Genomic DNA, 25,403 nt, shown 5'->3' with positions numbered 1-25,403 from the left:
TCAGCTTACCTCCACTCTTCCTGAAAACTAAACTTGTATTCTCCTGAATTCCTCTAAGGAACTATGAGGGCACAACTTGCCCAGCAAGCACACCAGAAACACAATCCTCATCACGTCCAAGTTCAAGCTGCAACTCTCTCTCTACCCACATAGCCACTGTTCCCACTCAAGACTTATTACCTCACAACTGTTGTCTACTCCATGATGTCCCTGGAGCAGAGCTCTTGGAAAGTGACCAGTTCAAATGAGAAGTGCTACAAGTGTGAAATCACACCAGATCCCAAAGACTTACAGAATCGAAAAAGATAAAAGATCTTGTCAGCAGAAAAGAGAAAACATCAATGTTAATATTTATGTTAAAATACTTCCGGTATAGGGGCTGGGAAGTTGACTCAGTGGTAGAGTGCTTGCCTCGCATGCATGAGGCCCTGAGTTCGATTTCTCAGCCCCACCTAAGCAGAAAAAAGCTGGAAGTGGCGCTGTGGCTCAAGTGGTAGAGTGCTATCCTTGAGCTGAAGAGTTGAAGGAGAGCTCTTTGGGTAAATTTTAATTACATAAAATAGAGTAAGAGTTAATTTTGCCAGTTTATCTTTGTGCTTTTAAAATGGTAAGTGAACTATTTTGCATGCCTATTGGGCTCACATCTTATTCCAACTAGACAGCACAGGCCAAGACAACTCTCAGCTTCTTTGCCAACCTCAGCTCCAGTTGCATCCTTTCTAGCCACCCTCTTTCAAATCCACCATACACTGCTGCCCTATGACCTTGACTCTAGTTCACTCTCTAACAACAGTACAGCTCAGCCCATCTGTATAACCCCATTTTTTTCCTTTTTGAAACTACATTTCTCTTCCAATCTATTCCTCAGCGAAGAATAGCGGGAGCCTGATATACTCCAAACACACAGCCTCCCAGATGCCTTTCAAAGACACCACACAACCCACCTTCAGGATCTTTACCCAAGCTATTCTTTCCCAGAAGTTTGCATAGCTTGTTCCCTTACGTTATTCAGGTTTTCTGCTCCCTGTCATCTTTCAAGGAAGCTTTTCTAATCAACTTACCCAAATTACCACCATCCAAATTTCTCTCTTTTTGCCTTTGTTTTCATGGTTCCTGTCACTTACTGGCTATTACCCACATGCACACACATTTATTTTGTTGGTTGTCTCCCTCACTAAAATGTTAGTTCTATGATCACTGCTATACCCTGAACAGTTCTAGGCACAAAATAGGGAGTTAATAAATACTTTGAGTATTGTTGGGTTAATAAATATAAATAGATAAGTATCTAAACCAAAGCAATCTATTCTATCATGTTTGGTAGGCCAGTACTCTACCACTTGAGCCATGCCTCTGTCCCTTTTTGCTTTGATGAGATCATCTCACTTTCTGCCCAGGGCAGCTGTACTGTGATCCTCCTATTTATATTTCCTGCTGGGAGGAGAGATGCATACCACCACATCCAGTCTTTTCTGTTAAGACAGAATCTTACAAATATTTTGCCTGGGCTAACCTCAAACTGTGTTACTCCTAATCTAGAAGTGTTATCAACCATACTTGGCTTACTTTTCTATCTGTCCTAGGCATGTCAGAAACTCACTACGTAACCCACACTGTCTTTGACCCCTGATCAAAAGGCTCCACCTCCACCTTTCTAATGCTGGGATTACAGGCATGCATCACCATACCCAGCAAACTGCCAATTGTTAAAGGATTTTCCGAGATGCCAGTAGTGACAGAAACAGAGGCAATGTTTTTCTTAAAAATATTTTGCATATTAATATATATTACTACCTGAGAGTGGGTGCCAGGAGGAGGGAGGAAAGTGAATGGGGAGGGTGTCTGAGGGTGAACGTGGTTGAAATACTTTCCATACATGTATGAAAATAGAACAATAAAACCAGCTTAAACTGTTAAGAAGAGGTGAGGAGCCAGGCGCCAGTGGCTCACGCCTGTAATCCTAGCTACTCAGGAGGCTGAGATCTGAGGGTCTCAATTCAAAGCCAGAGATTCAAAGATTCTTATCTCTAATAAATCACCAGAAAACTGGAAGTGGCACTGTGGCTCAAGTGGTAGAGCGCTCACCTTGATCTGAAGAGCTGAGGGACAGCACCCAGGTCAAGTCCCACAACCGACAAAAAAGAAGAAGAAGAAGAGGTGAGGAGTAGAGAGATCAAGGCTGAAGAGTACAGTGCATGCAGGTACAGAAATGTCACAATGAACATTCTACCGCACCCCCATAAAACTAATTTATGCTAATAAAACTTTTTTTTTTTTTTTTTTTTTTTTTTTTTTTTTTTTTTGGGTCCGGTCGTGGGGCCTGAACTCTGGGCCTGGGCGCTGTCCCTCAGCTCTTCAGCTCAAGGCTAGCACTCTACCACTTGAGCCACAGCGCCACTTCCGGCTTTTTGCTTTTTGCTTATATGGTGCTGAGGAATCGAACCCAGGGCCTCATGCACGCAAGGCAAGCACTCTACCACTGGGCCACCTTCCCAGCCCCCTAATAAAACTTTTTTTAAAAAAAAATTCTAACTGTGGGCTGGGAAGGTGGCTCAGTAGTACAGTGCTAGCCTTGCATGCCTGAGGTCCAGGGTTCAATTCCTCAGCACCACATAAACAGAAAAGGCTGGCAGTGGCACTGTGGCTCAAGTAGTAGAGCACTAGCCTTGAGTTGAAGAGCAGAGCTACAGCAGCCAGGCCCAGAGTTCAAGCCCCATGCCCCCCCCCCAAAAAAAAAGAAAGAAAGAAAGAAAAGAAAAAGAAATCTAACTTTAAGGTCTGCCCCAGGCGATGCAGGACCAGTGTATATGCCTCCCTAGTTTCCACAGTATCTGTGTTACCTAGGTAACTGGCACACCTGGAAGCAGTCACTTCCTCCTCCTGCTAAGTCACATCCTGGGCCACCCCTGGTCACACCTTCCATCTGACCATAGGAGGGTCCCAGGCCCTGAGGTCACATCTGGATCCAGTGTGGCCATCCCTTTCCCCCCACCTCGACACACTTCTTCCCTTCCCTGTAAGTCTTGGTGGGGGTGGGGATGGGGGTGGAAGGTGTCACCCCTTCGGCCATGCACTTTTCTACCATGCATGGCTTCTCCACCATGCACAGCAGGGTGGGGCAGCAATTCGGTAAATAAACTTCTCTTCCTGCCTGAACACCCATGGTGTTCCCTTCATCCACTACCTAATGAAACTCCAATTGTGGACGTTTAGTATAGTTATCTAAGCCTATCAACAATTATTGGAATAGATACTAAAAACATTTCTCCTTTATACAATTATATATCTGTGCAAGGGCTAATTACCTTCACATGTTTCAGCCAATACAATACATTGAAACAATAGATACAGAATCCAGCTGGCTTCTAATATGCTGTACATCAGTTACTAGTAAAACTATAAAATAATAACCTCTCCTCTCTAGGTTTATGTGGGAACAATAGTCATTTTTATTTATAAAACTTAACACTTATGTTAGCAAATTAACTTCTAAACAATAAATTCCCTAGATTTTATTTTATTTTGTCTGTTGTGGGGCTTGAACTCTGGGCCTGGGCGCTGTCCTTCAGCTCTTTAGCTCAAGGCTAGTGCTCTACCACTTGAGCCACAGCATTACTTCCAGTTTCCTAGTGGTTTATTGGAGATAAGTCTCATGGACTTTTCTGCCAGGGCTGGTTTTGAACTTGATCCTCAGATCTCAGCCTCCTGAATAGCTACGATTATAGGCATAAGCCACTGGGGCGCCCAACTAGATTTAATTTTTGATGAGGTAAATAAAGCTATTATAAACCAAACCTCTTTAGGCTTCTCAACATTTAAGATCATAAGGATTCTGAAACAAAAAACATCTGAGAGCTATCACTTTAAACAAAACACAATTGTAAACAGATGAGCAGTTATCTATCGCTAGTATTATTCATATATTCAGTAATGTGGAGGAACAGCACCCAGTCTCAGTAGCAGGAAAGTGTTATTGTTTGTACTTGAGCCTTATTTTATCTCCTAGGACCGTCCCAGTAACTGCGTAAGTCAAGAGAATAGTTCAAAATACATGCCTATCACAGATAACTCTATCTTTGGTATCTAGTCTCTAAAGATGCACAATTAAGTAAACACAGTAACTTAACCTATTCAAATTTCTGGGTCTGGTTTCTACCGATTCATCTTTTTTCTTTTTTCTTTTTTTTTTTGGTCGGTCGTGGGGCTTGAACTCTGAGCTTGGGCGCTGTCCCTCTGCTCTTCAGCTCAAGGTGAGCGCTCTACTGCTTGAGCCACAGCGCCACTTCCCGATTCATCTTATTGAATGTGCTAACCAACCACCCTCCTCAACAATCCATGGAAATATCAACATGGGCAATAGGTAGTAAAAGGTGTTCTGAGAATTTTTTAAGGCTCAAATTGTCTTGGCTATGCTCTACAGCACTCCTTCTGGCCTTTGACACACATAAAAAATATCTAAGGAGCTTCTTTCGAAACATTGGCCTCGGGGTTCATTCCAACATTATGCAACTTTGTTTAGAAAACATGGTTGAGTAAACAGAAAAGCCAATATTAAAGTCTTAATGGATCATCCTCTTTGGTCTTCACACCAGGATAAGTGAACCCCTAGAGAACATCAAAGAATTTCTATAGGACACAGCTACTTCAAGAGGCCACCTAAGTCTTCTCACTGGCTTTCTGGTGTTTCTCTGTGTCTTTTCCTTTGGCTGTTCTTTCCTTCCCATGTCTTTACATATCCCCTATCTTATTATGGTGCATTGACCTGGAGTGTAAAAACCTATTTTTCACCGTCTTCTTAAGGAGGAGTCTCTTGGCAGCCAATAGAGTTGCAGTAAGAAATATCCAAGCCAGCAGTGCCTGACTTCACCCAGACAATACTGTTTTACTGAGAGGCTGTCATTTAGACAAACTCATGTTAATGTAGTAACTCAAACAGGAAAAATAAAATCAGAATTTTTTTTAACTATTCTTTCAAAATCCTTTTAGGGGCCGTAAAGTTTAAAGACTGCTGCTCTATCAATTATGACTATAGGATTATGCTAACAGAGATGAGGGCAAATATTAGGCAAATGTACCTATTTAAGTTGAAACTGGTTAACATTAAATAAAATTTTAATCTAATAATATTTTAAATATTTTAAATTTAAAAATCAATTTCTCAGTTTTTCTACTTGTGCTTCCTAACCACAGGTAGCTACAGACTATGGCACTGGACAGTTCAGAAAACATTTCCACCATCTCCGAAAATTTCACTGGACAAGGCAGCTGTGGAATTTTGATATAATAAAGCACTCAATCCCTTCCCAAGGGAAATTCTTGGTTTCTCTGCAGTCATTTTTATGACCTCAATGTCAAAAAAAAAAAAAAGTAAAAAAAAAAAAAAAGGGGGGGACATTTCCATCCAGATGAAACACACAGGAGCTCAACTTTTATAACATAATGATTATTGCTATCTGGTTTCCAAAAAGGCTCATTTCTACATCAATAAGATACAAAATTAGTATTTTAGACTTTTTTTTTTAATTGGGGTTTCCATAATAAAATTAAGAATTTTTAACTGGGCATTTCAGTAGCATGTGATATAATCACAAAAAATTTGATTGATAACATTAAAAATTGAGATCCTATGCATGACTTAATTAACTGACCACAATATAATACCCAAGATGTACAATGCTTACCTTACCTCAAGTATTTTCAATGTTTTCTAAAATGCATGTGACCAGAACATTTTGCAAATAACTTCATACCAAAACCTGTATACTTTAAAATGCTAGACTGTTTTTAACAACTGGCTCAAACACAACAAAAGTTGTGTGTGGATATCTGTATCCTATCACGATGCATCAGGGCCCAAAGACAATGGGTACTTACAGTGTTATAAATAATACTAGAAGCACACAGCTTACAATGGATACCTGGATAAATACATACATACTCCCTTTTTTAGATTTTATTATGTTCTATATTTTATTTTCTGAAAATTTAAATAACCAGTCATACTTGGGATAGCAGTCATTAGACACATGTGGATACTTAAATTAAAATTAAATAAAATTATAGTTTTAGTTCCTCAGTCTCCCTAGTCCCATATTTCAAGGACTCAATGGTCATGAGTGACTAGCAGCTACCATCCTTGACAAAGTAAATAGTTTATCATTAATGGGAAGCTCCTGGACAGGACTAGGTTACAGACTTTCAACAAAAGAGAAAGAAAGAGAGAGAGAGAGAGAGAGAGAGAGAGAAGGAGGGAGAGAAAGAGAGAGAGGAGGAAGAGAGGAAGGAAGGGGGAAGGGAGGAAGGGAGGGAGGAAGAAAGGGAAAGAGGGAAGGAAGGAAGGAAGGAAGGAAGGAAGGAAGGAAGGAAGGAAGGAAGGAAGGAAGGAAGGAAGGAAGGAAGGAGGGAAGGAATCATTATTAGCATAATATTAAAATACAAGGCAAACTCCTAGAAAGCCAACTTTGGAAATACAGTATTTCTTTACAAATTTCAGTAGTTGATATATTTTAAAGATGGTTAATATATTTTAAAGATAGTTAGAATATTTCAAATGTTTCCTAAAGTTTGAATTCAAGTAGTTGACAACCTGACTGCACTCTATAATATGTTCATGACATGAAAATACACACATAAATACGCATATCATGTACATCTACAGTTCAATATAGCAACACATAAAAATATAATACACAACATTTCAGATATATTATGTTTTGTAGATACCAGAAAATAGTTTTCATTTACTTTATTCAAATCTAAAGACACTACAAAATTGTTTGAAATATTTTAAAGCTATAGCAGAAGAAGTTTTAAAAAAGATACACAAATGGGCTTTCTCCTTTTTATTTTGATTAGAGCAAAGACTTAACTGTACTCTCTTCTGATGAACTACTGGTTTACAGACAAGTCTAACACAAGTCTCTCCAAGCTCTACAACAACTAGCTTGAGGTAGTATATATATGAGTAAGCTGGGCACCGTTGGCTCATGCCTGTAATCCTAGCTACTCAGGAGGCTGAGAACTGAGGATCACGGTTCAAAGCCAGCCTGGACAGAAAAGTCCATGAGACTCTAATCTCCAATAAACCACTCAGAAAACCAGAAGTGGCACTGTGGCTCAAGTGGTAGAGCACTAGCCTTGAGCTGAAGAGCTGAGAGATAGCATTCAGGCCCAGAGTTCAAGCCCCATGACAGACCAAAAATAAATAAATAAATAAATGTGAATCAATTTATTGCCGTTAAAAAAATGCCGCTATACTAAGCCACAACTGCAATGATTATCTCCTTTTATGCCTGTCTCACCTAAAAACAGATGTAATAGCTGTTTAAGGGGGAAAGGGTTAGGGAAAGGATTAGGATAAAGACACATTTTAAAAAATGGTATGGTCCTCCAACAATCACTGAATTCAAAACAGTACAATCAATGCCACTCCCCGGGGACACACTCATTAACCAAATGTGAAACATCATCTTAGAGTTTGGAGACTGCACAGGACAGTGGTGATAACAACAAAGGGGTGATATGGATCAACTGGATTTCAGGTCAGTATCTGTAAGTTTAAATTTTTCGTTAACAAAGCAAAGACAGTAAGTACTATTGAACTATATTATATGTACACCTACCTATATACTGACTTACATATAGTTAGTTCAGTGGGCTAACTTCTTTGACACTGGAGGGAATACCAGCAAACCTCCTTAGTAGCACCAAACAGAATGTCAATTTAACTTGACATCTAAGGCTTCTAAAAACTAAGTGATGGGTTTTACCTTAAGTTAAATTAAGAAGAAATGAAATGAGAAAGCAGTTGCTGTTTTACATACAGTATCACATTTCCTAAAGACTCAATTGAAAAGAAATACATTAATGCAACAGTTCATTTCTTCCTCCCATAAAAACATAATCATGTGCCTTATAGAAAAATCTGGGGGGAGGGGGGAGGAATTATCTGGGGACCACAGTTCAAAGTCAGCCCAGGCAACAAAGTCCATGAGACTTTTATCTCAAATAAGCTACCCCCAAAAAGCCAGAAGTAGAGCTCTGGTTCAATTGGTAGAACACTGGCCTTAAGCAAAAGCAGCTCAGGGCCAACACCCTGAGTTCAAGCCCCAGGACTGGCAAAAAAAAAAAAGCTTTGATAAAGTTCTGTTACACAAAATACAATAATAATCTTTCCACCTTATGGTATAGGGCACAAAAAAGAAGCTTATTTCAACTACCACTGGAGCAGCAGTTATAATAAAAGTATTTAACATTTATTGGGCACTTACCACATGCCACACGCTGTGCTAAAAACTTTACAGCCATTATCTCATTTAATTCTCATAATAATCCTGTGCAATTGGTACAGTTATTGTCCTCAGGAAATGAAGGTTTAAAGAAATTAAGTGCCTACTCAAGAATGACTTCACAAAGCCCACTGTCTTGACAGTTCCTGTGCTTCTACCCTCAACAGCAACCTATTCCAAGAATACGGGGGTCAAAGTGTGAGATGCCACAGGAAACACTACATGAAAGAATAAACTGACACCCCTTCCCATTAATTTATTCTTGGAATTAAGCATGTAATACTTTTAACATGAAATACGACTCTAGCCTCTTATATGGTTCAAGACTTAAATACGAAAAGCATACAACCAAACTTATGACTCATTTTCATTTTATGAATAATCTGCAACCAGTTTTTTTTGTTTTCTGTTTCTCTTCACCAACATTTCTATTATTTATGAATGGATATTGGTTTCTTAAGGCATTAAGCTTGACTCTAGGATAAATCTTTTCCAGACTTTGAAAGTTCATTCACTGTACTAAATCTTCTACCATCTACATAATTTCAAAGAAAGAGGGATACTTTTAGCACAGTGGCTCAGATCTGTATTCCTAGCTACTCAGGAAGATTATAGTTTGAGGCCAACCTGGACAAAAATTCACAAGACCCTATTCTCAACCAATAAAAAATGCTGGGTATAGTGGTACACATCTGTCATCCCAGCTACATGGAAGCATAAATAGGAGGACTGCCATAGGAGGACTCCTGTGAGTAAATGAGACTCTATTTAAAAAGATAACTAAAGCAAAAAGGGTTAAGGGGAATGGCTAAAGTGGTAAACAATGCCTGCCTAGCCCCAAGTTCAAGGGCCAGTACTCTCAATAAAGGAAGGGAGGGAAGGAAAAAGAGGGAGGGAGAATAGACTTCTGAATCAAGCTAGGTAAGACACTACACAAGAACTGCCATGGATAGCATCTTATCCAGTAGAAGGATGACTGTGCTTCTGTAACATGTCTCACTGTTTGGGTGAAATGTGTATGCACATACTGCGGTTTGAACTTGGGCCTTGAATTTGGTAGGCAAGTACTCTACCACATAAGCTACAACCTCAGCTCTTTAGTTGAGTATGAAAAATTTTACTGGTTTTTGTAGAGATCTTCATTATGTAGGCCAAGAAGTCCTCTCAAAGTTATGATTCTTCATCCTCACCTTTGCAAATTCCCTGTCCTCACCTCTAGAGTACCAGGATCATATAAGCATACAATCTGAGTCAGACCCCCGTACTAGCAAAATAAATAAGTCTCACCAAGAATCATAATCTGTGCTTGCTTCAGCAGCACAAAGCTGAAATGATACAAAGAGGAGCATGGCCCCTGTACAAGAACAACACAAAAATTTATGCACTCCATGGTTAAAAACAAACAAAATCTAAACACTGAATTTCCTAGAGAAGAGTTTTAAATCTGTCTTATTGTTAGGTACAACTTTTGAAAAGGGTATGGGAATGGTTTCAGTAAAAGAAGATCTAAACTCTATCATTCCTTGTCTAGTGATTACCAAGGATAAGGATTCAACATCTCAGCCTCTTATACTGGCAGGAGGCCAGGGTATTTCCTAGTCCACCAAATGGGTTAAGGTAAGATCTAATGCTGATGCTGCAAGCCCCCGAAGCCAGCCTTGCAGGAGGCAGGAGAGATATAAATTCAGTTAAACACTTGTAGTTCAGAAACTCTCAAGGTTTCCCAAGAATCCTGGTTGTCTTCTTCAACAGTCTTACTTGTCCTTCCCTAACATTTTCTAATTTTCCATGCCCTCTTCCCAAACAAATAAAATGGGAAAGCTCTTGGGATTAATATTACTTTCTTTTATCTTAAAGAAAGTGTTTTTGCTTTCACACAGTTGAGATTAAATGTCTTAAGATTCTCCTGAAACTCAAGAGTATCAAATTATTCACAATTAAACACAGAAAGCAGTGAGGAACAGGTCAAACACACATTAAAAGCAGATCAGAAGTAGGCTTTTCATTAAGGAACATCAAAAATACATGTTTCCTCAAATAACTGCCTGGATGACTATTTAATATTCAAACATTAAAATAAGGGGTAAGGGAACACCTTGCACCATTATGGGCTATCACTCTCAGTATCCTGGAAACTGCCAAGAAAAGAGCAGCCAGATGACAAGTTCCTGAATCTATGTTGACTTTTTCTTGGCATTTGGCCAGCTTCCTTTAAATTCTCCACAACCCCCAGCTCTAATGCCATGCCCTATTCCTAGGAAGTTTTCTCATGCTCTGTACACTGTGTATTAGGTACAAAAGTAGGTGGCCCCTGACATCCCTCCCTCCACCACCATCTTACTCTCAGGCGCACTTTCACTTACTACAGTTTTACAAGGCAAAAACGTAAGCTCAAGTTTGCTACAGATTCCCTTCAGGATAAATGTAAGGGGAAAAAGCAGTGTTAGGCAGAAAAGGAAAACTGAGGACCATTTCTGCTGATCTACAGATTCACAATTGTAACTATGAGCATGAAGAGTGACATTAAGGCATCACAGAAGATTTGTGACAACATTTTTCCCTAATTGTCCTCCCATTCACTTCCCAAGTCAACTGTGTCCAGTAGTTCCAGACTACTTTTCCAAATGACTGCAGAAAACAAAAAGGAAAAGGGAAAGGTCATATTAGCAAAAAACAAGACTTCCCCTTCTCTTTGAAGAAACTAAAGAACCAATTCCTGGGGCTGGGAAGGTGGCTCAGTGGTAGAGCGCTTGCTTTGCATGCTTGAAGCCCTGGGTTCGATTCCTCAGCACCACATAAGCAAAAAGAAAAAAAAGCTAGAAGTGGCACTGTGGCTCAAGTGGTAGAGTGTTAGCCTTGAGCTGAAATGCTGAGGGACAGCGCCCAGGCCCAGAGTTCAGGCCCCACGACCGGATCCAAAAAAAGAAAAAAAGAAAGAAAAAAAGAAAGAAAGAAAGAAAGAACCAATTCCTTAAAGAAACAATCACTGCTATTACATTTATTCCTCAATTTTCTGTAAGTGCTAAAAGAACTCACATACTATTTCAAACTAAAATTTTGAAATTGGCCATGACTCACCATTCAGAGAAACATGCTACTTTTTCCTATAAGAATATCATCATTTGATCAGCCTTCTAGGAAACCCAAACAAATGAAACTTTTAGATGCTACCTTTCATGAACTGATACTAATGTCTCTTTCCCACAAACACTCCTCGAAATCTATGGTTATTGATACTTTCAAATACTATTTTTCCACCCTTAATGGGGATAGGTGACCCCTGTCTTGGAGGATGAATTCCATAAGACTAAACAATTATATAATTACATAAGCAAAGTTATCTATGTAAAAAATTAATTATTGGTCTATAATTATTTTTTAGGCAACTGAATTCAGGTACTCAACTATTTGAGCCACCCTACCAGATTCCCCCTTTTTGGTGCCAGTACTAGGGCTTGAACTCAGAGCCTCATGTTCTGCTTAGCTTTTTGCTCAGGCTGGTACTCTACCACTGAGCCTTACCACCACTTCTGATTTTTTGGTCAGTTTCTCAAAGTTGTCTGTCTGGTCTGGCTTTAAACTTCAAACTGTGATTCTCCAATCACAGTCTCCTGAGTAGCTAGGATTACAGGTATGAATCAACAGTGCCCAGTCCCACCTCCTACTTTTTTTTTTTTTTTGGTTGGTCATAGAGCTTGAACTCTGGGACTAGGCACTATCCCTCAGCTCTTCAGCCCAAGGCTAGCACCTTACCACTTGAGCTACAGTGCCACTTCTGGTTTCCTGGTGGTTTATTGGAGATAAAAGTCTCGGATTTTGGGGCTGGGAAGATGGCTCAGTGGTAGAGCGCTTGCCTTGCAGCCTGAGGCCCTGGGTTCAATTCCCCAGCACCACATAAGCAAAAAGAAAAAAAGCCGGAAGTGGTGCTGTGGCTCAAGTGGGTAGAGCACTAGCCTTGAGCTGAAGAGCTGAGGGATAGCACCCAGGCCCCACGACTGGACCCCCCCCCCCCAAAAGAAGAAGAAAGAAAAGTCTCAGATTTTCCTGCCTGGGCTGGGCTTGAATCATGGTCCTCAGATCTCAGCCTCCTAAACTGCTAGGACTATAGGCATGAGTCACCACCACCAGACCCACCTCCTACTTTTTAATGTTGGTTATTTTTTGAGATAGGGACTCACTTCATGCCTGGGACAACCTGGACTGCAAATCTCCTATTTATGTTACACCCATGTTGCTGGGTTAACAGTCAGATCACTGTGCCCAGCCAATTGTTGAAATGATGTCCAGCAAACTTTTTGATGGCAGGCTGGCTTTGAATTGTGATTCCACCAGTAGCGAGGATTTCAGGCTTGAGCTACCATGACTGACTGTGACGGGCTCTTTTTAAAAATTTGATCCAATTAATATGGAAAGGATCTGATAATACTGTTCTGTTTAATATGGCAAACACTAACTGCTTATGTGACTACTGAGTGCCTGAAATATTGCTCAGTCCAATTGTGTAAAATACACATCAGCTTTTGAAGATAGCTCAGTGGCAGAGTGCTTGCCTTGCATGCATGAGGCCCTAGGTTTGATTCCTCAGCACCACATAAATAGAAAAAGCTGTGGCTCAAGTGGTAGAGCACTAGCCTTGAGCTGAAGAGCTGAGGTACAGTGCCCAGGCCCAGAAGTTCAGCCCCCATGACTGACAAAAAAAGGAAAAAAGAAAAAAGAAAGAAAGAAATAGATTGGAGTCAGGCACGCCGGTGGCTCAAGCCTGTAATCCTAGATACTCAGGAGGTTGAGATCTGAGGATCGCGGTTCAAAGCCAGTCCCAGCAGGAAAGTCCGTAAGACTCTTACCTCCAATAAACCACAAGAAAACCAGAAGTGGTGCTGTGGCTCAAGTGGTAGAGTGCTAGCCTTGAGCTGAAGAGCTGAGGGACAGTGCCCAGGCCCAGAGTTCAAGCCCAATGACCGACCAAAAAAAAAAAAAAAGAAAGAAAAGAAAAGAAAGGAAGAAAAGAAAAGAGAAGAAAATAGGTGTTGTTCCTTGCAGCACCTAGCAGAGGACTAATTTTCAGCTTAGAAAAAGAACTAAAACTAATTATAACTTTTTTTGGGTGGGGGGAGTCGGTCGTGGGGCTTGAACTCTGGGCCTCGGCGCTGTCCATCTCTTCAACTCAAGGCTAGCGCACTACCACTTGAGCCACAGCAGCACCACTTCCAGCCTTTTCTGCTCGCGTGGTGCTGAGGAATCAAACCCAGGGCCTCATGCATGCGAGGCAGGCACTCTGAGCCACCTTCCCAGCCCCTAATTATAACACTTTTGAGAGTCACTGAGATAATACATTTTTACAAAAGAACAATCATTGAAGAGCTCATCCATGGGGCAAAGGAGAGATAAGGCAAAGTTTTCCTCTTTCAAACTCTATACTTGGCACTTTCTATTTTAACACACAAATTCCAAGAGAAAACATAGGGAGGTTGCTTATGATGCCATACACTATAGAAACTGAGGTAGTCAGAAGAAATATTTGAGAGCTTTCATGAAAGACTCAAAGCTGTGACAAGCAACCAAACAGTAGATGAGGCAATGGAAGGAAGGAAGGTACTGGCTTTACCAATATTAATGAAGAGACAACCCAGCCACCAGCCCATAGGAAAAACTGCCTTAGTTCTGCATGCAGCAGAGGTCCACCTGCTCTAATGAGGTCTATCTGAACACCTGTTCTCTGAAAGCTTGCAAGCATGCCTTCATGTCACTTACATAGAAAGCTAAGTTTTCTTTAGAGATGCTTTATTTTTTCATCTTCTACAGACCTTTTAAAGGGTATAAAAAGTAATGTCAAAGGTAGTACTAATAGAAACAGCTACTCTCCATTAACAAGTCTCCCCCCTCCATTTCTGATCACAACTTCCATACATGATGTTTGAGATAGTGCATGACCAACTTTTTCCACAGATTTACTTAATAGTTGTCTATTATTCTGCCCATTTGTATAACTCTGCATTTACAGAGTAAACAGAGCGTCAGTAGTTACCACAAAAAGGTTTTCCTAAAAATGTTTACATAATATGTATATCTATATATAGATATAGAGATAGAGATAGGGATATAATTTAGATATTCATAAGATGTTACAGAGAGATAAGACTGAAAAAAAACTATACCACTGAGGCTTTTAGATTTGTTTTCTTAATCTTATAGAGAAAAAATGGCACAGGAAAACTATTGTCCGTTACCTGAATCTTAACTTCTATTCTCCCTTCATAATGACTATATTTCAAATTAAGGGACACAAATAAATATATCCCAAAAACATTTATCCTAAGAGCGCAATGTTGCAGACTATTAAAAATCCCACCAGACGTCTCCATGTTAGAGTAACCCACATACAACCCGGAACACCTTTGTGAAACTCAAATACTTGCCTATAACCTGAAGGACAATCTATATATCCATTCTTTGTTCTGGCAAACTCTTAAAATTAACAAAATGCTACTCTTGTTTCCCTTTTAAGCTGTTCTCATACATACCCCAGGGGAAGCCAGGGACATGAGCTAGGACTATGCAAACTTCCTCTCCAACATCTCAGCCCCACATTCCAATATAGGAGAGCTACTTGGGTCTCCCTCATCTCTATACTTACTGTTTCCTAAGCCTAGTTTAACTCTCCCTGCCCTTTCTCTGAACTTGGACTGATCCCCCACAGGATATCACTTTTCCCCCAAAAAAGCCCCATAGGCCCCAGTTACCACTCAATGGGTAACACCTTAAGACTTCAGCCACCCACAGATGGATGGCTGGGGGTCTATGGTACACATCTCATAGTACATTCCCATTTGTACTTCTTTCCCTACAGAAAGACTGTTCTCTCTCCCTCAGTGCCTCAATATTTGATAAACGTTCCCCGATACCAAGAACACAGCCCAAAACAATGTTTGACATTGAAATAAGTGAGACTATTTTTCAAATCTGACAGCAAGCACTTTTGAATACATGCTACAAGATAATGTCTTGATTTGGAAAACCTAAAAGATGTTATTGCTAATCTCACTATACTTCCAACCAGGAAGGTGTATATAAACCTTCTCTTTAGAGATAACACAAGTGAGCCTCAAAGGCCAAGGAACCTATCCAATGTTAAGGTGGAGGGGGGAAGGGGGAAGGATTACTTGTACTTCCATCAGCATCTAAGCCCCCAAAGCCTGTACTCTCCTTCTTCAAATCCTAGCTCTAAATTCATGTGCTGAGGACTCTGCAGGGTCCATGGTGTCACAGCTACTTTGCTATAACACCCTGAGAAGTCATTTGTCTTCTCACTCTCCATCATCACTTTGAATAAACAGTGAACTTCTCCAGAGGTTCCTAACTTGCACACAGACCATATTTTTGGGTGGGAGGCTGGTAATGGAAATTCAACCCAGGCCTTTACACTTGCTAAGTACATGCTCCACCACTTGTCTAAACTTCCAGGCTCTAAAATTATTTTTAAACGATTAATAAAACAGCATTTTTATTTCCTTTAATTTAAATTTCTCAGACATCTGACACTAATACATACAGTCCATATATATAAACAAGTTTTTTGGAGTCCCAATAAATTTTGGGAATGTGCAGAGATCTAAAATCAAAAGGCTTGAGAACCACTGTCTTAATTTGCTAATGAAAAAAAGATATAATCTAGAGTTAGAAAAATAAGCTATAATGAAGCCATAGCTTTCCCTGTAATTCTTACCAAATAATCAGATTCTAGAGCTTCCACTAGAGAATATGTCCAAAAACAAAAATGCAGTTTTCCATGTACTAATTCAATGAATCTTTTCGTTATAATATTTTTCTGTATTAATTTCTCAATATAAACAGTTCTAGAGATATCTAAATATGTTTAAATGTTATGTAATTTAGAAAGTACCCAATCAGAGCTCATGAAATATTTAAAGAGTATAACTTTTTTCTAAAAGATCAAAAAAACTCAATAGGGCACTATGAATGTGTTAATTCTGTTAGTAAATTATTTCAATCTAATCTAATAGTCTCCCTATTACCCAGCATAATTTTTTTGGGGGGGGGTTCGGTCATGGGGCCTAAACTCTGGGCCTGGGCTCTGTCCCTCAGCTCTTCAGCTCAAGGCTAGAGCTCTATCACTTGAGCCACAGCGCCACTTCTGGCTTTTTTATTTTTGCTTATGTGGTGCTGAGGAATCGAACCCAGGGCCTCATGCATGCAAGGCAAGCACTCTACCACTGAGCCATCTTCCCAGCCCCACCCAGCATAATTTTGAACTACAATTCTACCATATATTAAATGCAAAATAAGCCTGGTATAGTGCCTCATACATTCAATACTAAATACCTGGGAGGCAAAGATCAGGAAGATCAAAAAAGCTGGAGGCCAGAATAGGCAAAAAAAAAAAAAAAAAAAAGTAGATAAGATCCCATCTCAACCAATAAGATGGACAGATTGGTGTACGTCTGTCACCCAAGCTACACAGGGATCGTAAGTAGAAGGATCACTGTGGAAGCCACTCAGGCATTAATCTAGATCCTATCTGAAAAATAAGCAAAAAAGGCTGAAGGCATGCTTCAAATGGTAGCACCTGCCAAATTCTGAGCTCACTAAATGGGGTGGGAGAGGAAGGAAACAAAGATTTAGTCATTTTAAAACAAAATATAATTAGATAGAAATATTTGCCAGGGTCCAGTAGGTAGAGAGAGATTTTAGGATTATATGATTATGCAATTATTTTGCATTATCCAAATCATTATCTTCCTCACCTGGCAATATAGGCTAAATTGGGGGAGAGAAAAGTATTAGTTGCACAAATCAAATTCCGTATTTTGTAATTAATATTTAACCTATTTATTAAAAAATAAAATTTTACATAGTATCTACATTGTACAATAACAATGATAAAACAAGGTTTTGAGCTGCAGGAGATTAGAAAATAAAAGCTACAGAATTAACATACAGAAGTAACATACCATCCCACTTAATCTCAACATGCACTGGGATGGCTATCATTGTTCCTGTTCAATCACTTGCCCAAGATCACTAAGCTACAGTGAGGGAACAGGTCTTCAAATAGTTTCTTGATGTTAAAGTCTATACTTTTCCCCAGAATTTATGTCTCCCCAGTATTCTTTTTTTTTTTTTTGGGGGGGAGGGGGGAATGTCCAGTCATGGGGCCTGACCTCTGGGCCTGGGCGCTGTCCCTCAGCTCTTCAGCTCAAGGCTAGCGCTCTACCACTTGAGCCACAGCGCCACTTCCAGCTTTTTTCGTTTTGCTTATGTGGTACTGAGGAATAGAACCCAGGGCCTCATGCATGCAAGGCAAGCACTCTACCACTGATCCACCTTCCCAGACCCCCATTATTATTTTCAAAACTGAGTGCTTCAATGTCTGAAGAGGATACAAAGTTAAACACAAACAAGAAAGCAAACACTGCCTGGCACAGGTGTTTCACAGCTGTAATCCTAGCTATACACTAGGAGGCTGAGAGCAGCACGGTAACAGTTTGAGGCCATCCTGAGCTGAAAAGTTCTTTAGAACCTATTTTTAAAACCAGCAAAAAACAGGACTGGAAGCATGGCTTACGTAGTAGAGCACAAGCATGAAGCTCTGAGTTCAAACCCTACTAACAACAAAAATAATTAAGAAAAATAATTAAGAAGGCAAATACCATAAACAAAAAATGACAAACAAGACTGCATTTATAACAGAAACACTGCAAACGTCTTTGTCTACATCCCTTCAGAGTTACAACATTGTCTCTAAAGGGACACTGGAACAGAGGCTAGCACACTGAAGGTTCTCCCTTTCTCTAGCTCAGGACACCGGGCCTTCCAGTGCTCAGTGCTCAGTGCCAGAGTACAATACATCCTCAGAAATGTCCGGGGAGGTGTCTGTGCCCCTGTAACTCAGAGGGCAGCAATTCTCACCCAGGCATCTGACTACAACCATTTCCTGGATGTCTCCTGCGGACTGCTTGAAAGTCTATAACATCACCACTGTAAAAAGATTCCTTCTTAGCAAAAACTTTTCCAGGGAGCAAGAGTACTGTACTCTCTGCAAGCAGCTCGTTCTCTTTCCTGTGGTACTGGGCTGTCCTTGATTTCAGAGCTCTTCTCATAATCACCAAATACGCCTGAACACTGAGAGCAGCTTCAGGTCCATCCCTAAGCTTCACTCCCTCAGCCTAAATTCCAAGGGAGATGTTAAAGTGGCTTTGTTTCCTGGACAGTGGCTTTGTTTCCAGCTGCCCTTGTTCAGGAAACCACTCAAACAAACCACCAAAATGAAATTCTCACCAAGATCGCTTCCTCAGGGTGAGTCCCAGTCAAATTTCAAGCATTCTCACCCACTGGTATCTCCTTTCTCAGGATACTTGTCACATAATTATGCATGGTCTTTTATGCTATATCTTCACAAAAAGATCATGTTTTCCCAAATTGATATAAGTTCATCAAAAACAAGCACTATGCTTTATAGCTCCAAAACCTACCGTGCTCTCCAAAATAGCTTTAATCAATTCTGCAATATATTTGGGAGGGGGAAACAGGGACTCAGAATATCTGCACATATGGATGTTAGTATCTTTTCTACAGGTCAAGGATATAATCACCAAAATTTATAGCAAACTGATGTCGTTGTGAATGCTAGGGTTTAAAACACATTTATTATCTTATAAATTGTAAAAGATAATTTTTAAAACTCTGTTTTCAAAACAGGAAGACGACTACTTCGGTGCTAAGTATCCATATCTCTTTGAGACTGAACCATCACTTACTGTGAGGTCCTACAGTCACAATTTAAATTCATATTGACACTCAAGTTGGTAAAATAAATATTACACAAATAAAAATTTTATAGTTTCCTTCCTAAGGAAAAAAAATTCATAAAAGATGGAGGAGTCTACTACAAATATATAAAACTTTGCTGGAAATCAAGTTTCAGTGTGTTCCTTAAAAGAGAAAAGGGAAGTAAAAATGAGCAAAGAAGAAAGAGAAGAAAACAAAAACATTCATTTGGTGAGTATCCACTGTCCAGTTCCCTGCTGGCAGGGACCTAGTCTCAGTTAACAATACATCTACATCCTTGGCATATAATGGAGTGGAGGGATGGAAGGAGGGAAGGGAGGAAGGGAAGGAAGGGAAGGAAGGAAAGGTGAGTAAATAAAGGGAGCAACAAAAGGGAAAAAAGAGTTTCTGAGAAAGCTTACAAGATAAAATTAAAGTGTTCATAATGAAACAGCTTTTCACAAGGTTTAAAGGAAAATCAGGCTAAATTTGACTGTCATACAGGAAGGCTCTGTGGCCCCCTTACCTGATGCACAGGCACTTTCTGCGGGGTGTTCTGGGGTGATGGGTGGAGCTGTGCCCAAGGCTGGTGATGGGGGTGTGGAGGTGAAGACTGGTGATGCAAACCCGGGTGGGCCTGCAGTGGAGCACAGGTTGGCAACTGCTGAAAAGACGGCTGCTGGCCAGGATGTTGTTGGCCAGGCATCAGTCGTTCCTGGATTGCTTGTGGATCTGCAAGGCCAACACCAGGACAACCATTTGGTCTCATGTGCCCTGTCAACTCCCTTGGTGCTGAGGACATGCCCATAAATGGACGAGACTGCTGCATGTTTCTAGGGCCCATATTCCTCTGTCCAATTCCCATGGCACCAGGGGGCTGGTGAGATGGCTGAGGGTGGGGCATATTTGGATAACTGCCAACATCCATTGGTATCCCAGCACTTCCAGGCCTGACTTGTGGAGGAGGCGTGCCTGCTGGATTACTCATTGCTTTCATGGGTGACATGGGAGGTGGAGAGGCGTAAGTTCCCTGAGGCTGTGAAGGATGCATAGTTTGTGTGTTCATTTGGTTAAGTGAGCCACTGGGGTGGATGGGCTGCTGGTGCATTAGTCCTTGACCACTGCTTGATGGGAATCCTACAGCACTGGGGTATCTTGGTACGGACTGATTCATTGGGGTATTATTTGTAAGGCCTAAATTTTGATTCATCCCTGTATTGTTAACTAATCCCTGATTTAGGTTACTGTAAGGATATCGAGAATACTGCCCTGAGTTGTTTATAGTAGGAGAGGGGACTGTCTGGCTCCGAGAGCTAAAGGTAAGTGTTTGTGGCCTAACAGCCCCTTGTTGAGGAGGATTCGGGGAGAATCTGGGACTGTGGGCAACAGATTCTCCATGGAGAGCAGTAGGGGGGTGGTGATGGAACTGTTGCACCGAGTGACGCAAGGAGGGGGCCATGCTGGGACTCTGTTGGGGCACGTGGGACAAGTGGCCAGGTCCTGAGGTGGCAATGAAAGGATTTCCTTGATTGAGGCCCTCTTGACCTTGGGAAAACTGGCTCATCCTCTGCTGTGGCTGACCATGCTGCTGCATGGAAAAATCCCCACGTGCCATATAGCTGCCCATCTGCTGCATGTGCTGAGGGTGGCCCTGTGCTGGTGGCCCCGATGGAGCTGGCTGTGGTGGCTGTGGCTGCTGTTGCTGGTAGGGAGCTCGTATCTGGTCTGGTACCTGAACAGCCCGGGGCCCCCACATGGAGCCACTGTCCACAAAAGATTGACCGTGCCTTTCATTCTGCATGCCGGGGTAGACTCCCATCTGACCACCACTGCCACCATGGGGCACCTGGGGAACAGGGGGGGTGTGATACTGTGAGTGTGGAGATGCCAGTCCATTCCCAGGGGCACTGCCCATCATTCTGTTAGGCTGATCCATCAGATGCATCTTCTGTTCATACTGATTATAGTGATCAAAATGGGTCAACTTGGTTTGATTTTGATTTGTGGAAGGATGATGAAGGGATGGCTGCAAAGAGGCAAAGCCCTGGTCTATTGGCATCTGCTGACCCATGGGATTTACTGGGTTTTCGGGGTATCCACATTCTCCAAGACCTTCAAGGCCTTCGCTGAAGATATTCCCATCCTCGCCAAAAAGACTCATCATTCCTGGATCTGCCATCTTCCAATACGCGGCTCTTCCAAACCACAGCTTGGGAGCTTGTCTGTGCTTCACTTCACTGAGGTGTGTGTCCTCGAAGCCTATAATCCTTAACTAATCTTCTTCATGTCATTCCATATTTCCTTAATTCTCTTGGATCCTGCAGTGTCAGGCAAAGTCTGGATGTAGGTCCTAGAAGGGGAGAATGGTAGGGAGAGAAAAAAGGAAGAAAATAAAGTATTAGGAACAAATGATAAATCTGGCAGTATTTTATGCATTTGATTTGGTTTCCATCAATAATACTAATCTAGCCCCCTTGCTGAGCTGTATTTTATAAATCTAGTTCACTTTAAGAGAAACTCATTAGCTTCTACTAGAAGCAGTATTATGATCGGTTACTTAGAAAGCAAGCAAAACACTAACCTTAACCTTAAATTAATCCATTCACTACACTTCCTAGCATTCCATTCTTGGATGGAACAGAACAAAAGAACACAACATGAAGCAGCAGCAGCTGCCACAGCAGGCAAACAGATGTATGAATATAGCCAAGCAGCCCATCTGCTGAACTAAAGCCCTGGAAATGCTCTGGTTACCAACAGCCGCCCTTAACCTTATTCCCCTGAGCAGTGTAATCAGATGAGCAGCAGCAGCACTGGGGACTGTGAAAAGCTCAACTTAAATTGACTAGAGGATTATACAAATACCAAAATCAGTCATTTCGTACAAATTAGATATTTACAGCCCACATATAACTGTGTAATAGCAACAGAGGCATCTAACAAGAAAGCGCTCATAATGATGCTGAAAAGCAAGCTCGAGGACAGTATAATAAATTCATAATTTCATTATGCTTAATGGCAGGAATATACAAGATTCAGAAAGAGACTACAAGAAAAGCATTCATTCTCCAAGAGGACCAATTTCATTCATGGCTCTGGGCCACAACATTCCTGTTCTGTGTTGATGGCAGAAGGGCCCAACTACCAGCCTCATTATTCACCAAAAGGCATGCATGCTGGGCTCTGGTGATTGACCAGGTCCTGACCTGACCTGGAAGGACACTTGGTAGAGGACTTATTCTTGTTAGAAGAACAAGAATGGTTCCTAGAACTAGTGAAAACATGAAGTTATTTTAACAAAATAAAGTTCAAACTATCCATGCAGGTCTAACCACCACCTAAAGCCTGTGTAGGACAAGGCAGGCAGAGCAGGAGGGAAGAGAGGTGGGCAGGCCCAGTCAGCATCCTAAATGCTTGTGATTGGAGCACACCCTACACACTACAGCTAAACATTTTAAACAAACTCTTCCTAACAGAGTAGGTGTCAGCTTAGAATGACCAATTTAAAGAATGTTTCCACAATCAAAACAGGAAGTGTTTTTGCTGAGTGCTAATTGAATCAACAACCAAATAAAGAACTCGTTCACATAAGAAAAATGCCTGAAATCTTAAACATCTGTGGAATTTAATTCATTTTTTCTCTTTTATTAGTATTGTGTGATACTGTCCTAGTTGAAAAAAAAATACTGTACCTTATAGATGAGTTTTCAAAGTGACGCTATGAACAATCTCCAGCATAAATTCTACTGACACACTTCTGTAAGGATATGGGAAAGGAAAAGTGGATCGACCAATTCTGCTGAGGGCTTCCAGGGAAGGCAGATTAAATATTCCATTTCTACTTACTGTATTCTAACATATTCCTAACAAGGGGAGAATCTGCTTACAGAAAATGTAAACAGCATTCTTGCTCACTGTCAGGACTACAGACATAACACCTGAAAGGGTCTCCAGGTCTGTAGTCTTCAGGTGACAGCTGTCAGGTAAAGCCAAAGGTCACCTCATTCCTCCACTAACTGCCAAGAATTTTCTGATCTACTTTCTCCATATACAGAGGTCATCAGACAGGCAAGAATCACGAAAGCTGTTTTGCTAAAAACATACTGCTTTCCTGTACAACAATCCAAAATAAAGAGAAGCAGAAATCTCCACTGCCAAATACAACAAATATTTATAAATTGAATTTATGCTTAAAAAGCTTAAGCAGTCAGTCTTCATTTACTCAAGGTTCACTCTAACTTTCAAGAAAATAAATACTAGAATGCACTTGATAATAGCTTCAATCAGCCATGCAGACTACCCCCACTAACCACTTACCAAATAACCTTTCACATTAGGTTAAGGAAAGAAATGTCTACTTATATGTCCTGAAAGACCTTACTTTATAGGAAAATGGCTTAATTCTCTTGGATCCACCAAATGCCATGGGAGGAACTGCCACTGTCTCAAAGTGGCTCCAAGCCTGCTCCAGGAGAAAAGGAGCACAGAGGAAGCAGATGGCTTTGGCCTCCTGGTACCCCACTCCTGTAGGCCCACTGGGTCCCAGGGCAGAAAAAAAAAAAAAACAACTAGAAGCAGCAGCAGGAACATCATCAGCGTAAGGCTCTACAGAAGTTGAGAAAGGCATTGTTGTCACAGGACTAGGAAGACACAGACAGTCCTCACTCCAAATATCTGACACTTGCCTTTGCTCCTCCTCCTTTCAGTTTTTAACTCATTCCCTGTCAAAGTCCATTCTCAGGGGCATGGAAAAATGCTCATGTGGCATGTACCAAGTAAGCATGTCCCTCCCAAAAGTGTGACCACACTCGGACCCTAGAAGTTCAAAGACTTGGCTTTTGCAGCCTGTTCTCAGCCATGGCTCACACCAGGCCACCACTGCCTTCCTGACCCTCTAGATCTGACTGCCAGCAGTACTTCTAGTAGCTGCAGTTCATATTTCTGATTTGAGCTGATCAAATTAAATAATTTTAGGCATTTTTTATTTAATCAAAGCCATCTAAATACCTAGTTTCCCATGTTACAACTGCAACATATGAGTTTTCTTTCCATAACTTATTTATTTAAAGCCCGGTACTGGTGGCTCATGCCTGTAACCCTAGCTACTCAGGAGACTGAGATCTGACTATTAAGGTTCAAAGCCAGCCAAGGTAGGAAAGTCTGTAAGACTCTTACATCTCCAGTTAACCACCAGAAAACCAGAAGAAGAGCTACAGCTCAAAGTGGTAGATTGCTGGCCTTGAGCAGAGCTCAGGAACAGCACCCAGGCCCTGAGTTCAAGCCCCATGACCAACAACAGGATATTTATTGAAAACTGTATTTTGAAACTTCTCCCCCCACATTCAGTGTCTACATTTTTGATTCCTAGATGAAGCACCATTCAATGTACAGTTTTACATTTACTTGTAGGTACATTTAAAAGTAGCCAAAAAGTACACATTATAATTTCCATTTCACCCAATGTATGAAGAATGACATGTGAACTAAAGAACAGTAACAAGGCAGATGTGTCTGGGGCACAGTAAGTACGTAGACCCATTAACAATACAGAGACACCATGAAACCAACTAACTGCACATATTGCCAAGTTGGTAAATATTATGGAGACATTTTAATTTTTGCTCAACAAAGACTGAAGTTGTCTTCAAATCTTATGCAAAATATACTAATGACAATTATCCCAAGTGAAAGCAACAAATGGATTAAAAAAAAAAGGGTAAGGCAGTAAAAGGCCAATGTTGGTTAAGGGTAAGTCAATAAAACAATGTTTCTGTCACCCAAAAGAGTTTATTTTTAAAAATATAATCTCCTATACAAGTAAATGATGACAATAAAAAATAAATATAACCATCTGTAATTTTTTCAGTTATACAATATAAAACTTTTAGGAGTCAAACACATATGAGAACCAAATTGGAAAGATGAGTAAATTTTATTGGGATTAAAAATAGACAAATGCAGCTGGGTACTGGTGGCTCACTACTCAGGAGGCTGAGATTAAGAAACTTGATTCAAAGCCCAGACAGGAAAATTCTATGAGTACAGTTTAATTCTGACCTTCTAATACTTAAAACCATTCCTAACCACTCTGCTAGTCTCAAAGCACTTGTGCAGCTGAGCTTTAATTTCATTTCATGTCACAAGTGTAGACTGGAAAGCTACTAAGGAGATAAATTCAAAACACCTTTCAAATATAAACTATTTCCTATCGCTCAGCCACTTTTCTCCAATTCCATAAGCAAATGCCATCTCAAGCAAACTTTCATATTTAGCCAATATATGGCAAGTATGGAGTCATAGGATATTTGCTATTGCATGCTGAAGACCATT

At 40.7% G+C, this 25,403-nt stretch overlaps 1 protein-coding gene across 3 annotated transcripts in view; it reads right to left on the bottom strand.

The window, feature by feature from the left end:
• Positions 1 to 25,403, bottom strand: part of Chd7 (chromodomain helicase DNA binding protein 7) — a 214,988-nt gene that overhangs the window by 123,788 nt on the left and 65,797 nt on the right. For all 3 annotated transcript variants that reach the window (XM_042666031.1, XM_042666047.1, XM_042666039.1), the window contains exon 2: positions 19,600 to 21,423. In XM_042666031.1, coding sequence (XP_042521965.1) covers positions 19,600 to 21,252 — 1,653 coding nt within the window. In that variant the 5' untranslated portion in view covers positions 21,253 to 21,423. The remainder of the gene's footprint in view (positions 1 to 19,599; positions 21,424 to 25,403) is intronic.

Source organism: Dipodomys spectabilis, unplaced genomic scaffold (assembly GCF_019054845.1).
Source record: "Dipodomys spectabilis isolate Male_0828 unplaced genomic scaffold, ASM1905484v1 ptg000015l, whole genome shotgun sequence".
In the NCBI taxonomy this organism is placed as follows: domain Eukaryota; kingdom Metazoa; phylum Chordata; class Mammalia; order Rodentia; family Heteromyidae; genus Dipodomys; species Dipodomys spectabilis.
Note: the sequence above shows the minus strand (reverse complement) of the source record. Positions and strands in the feature narration are given on the sequence as shown.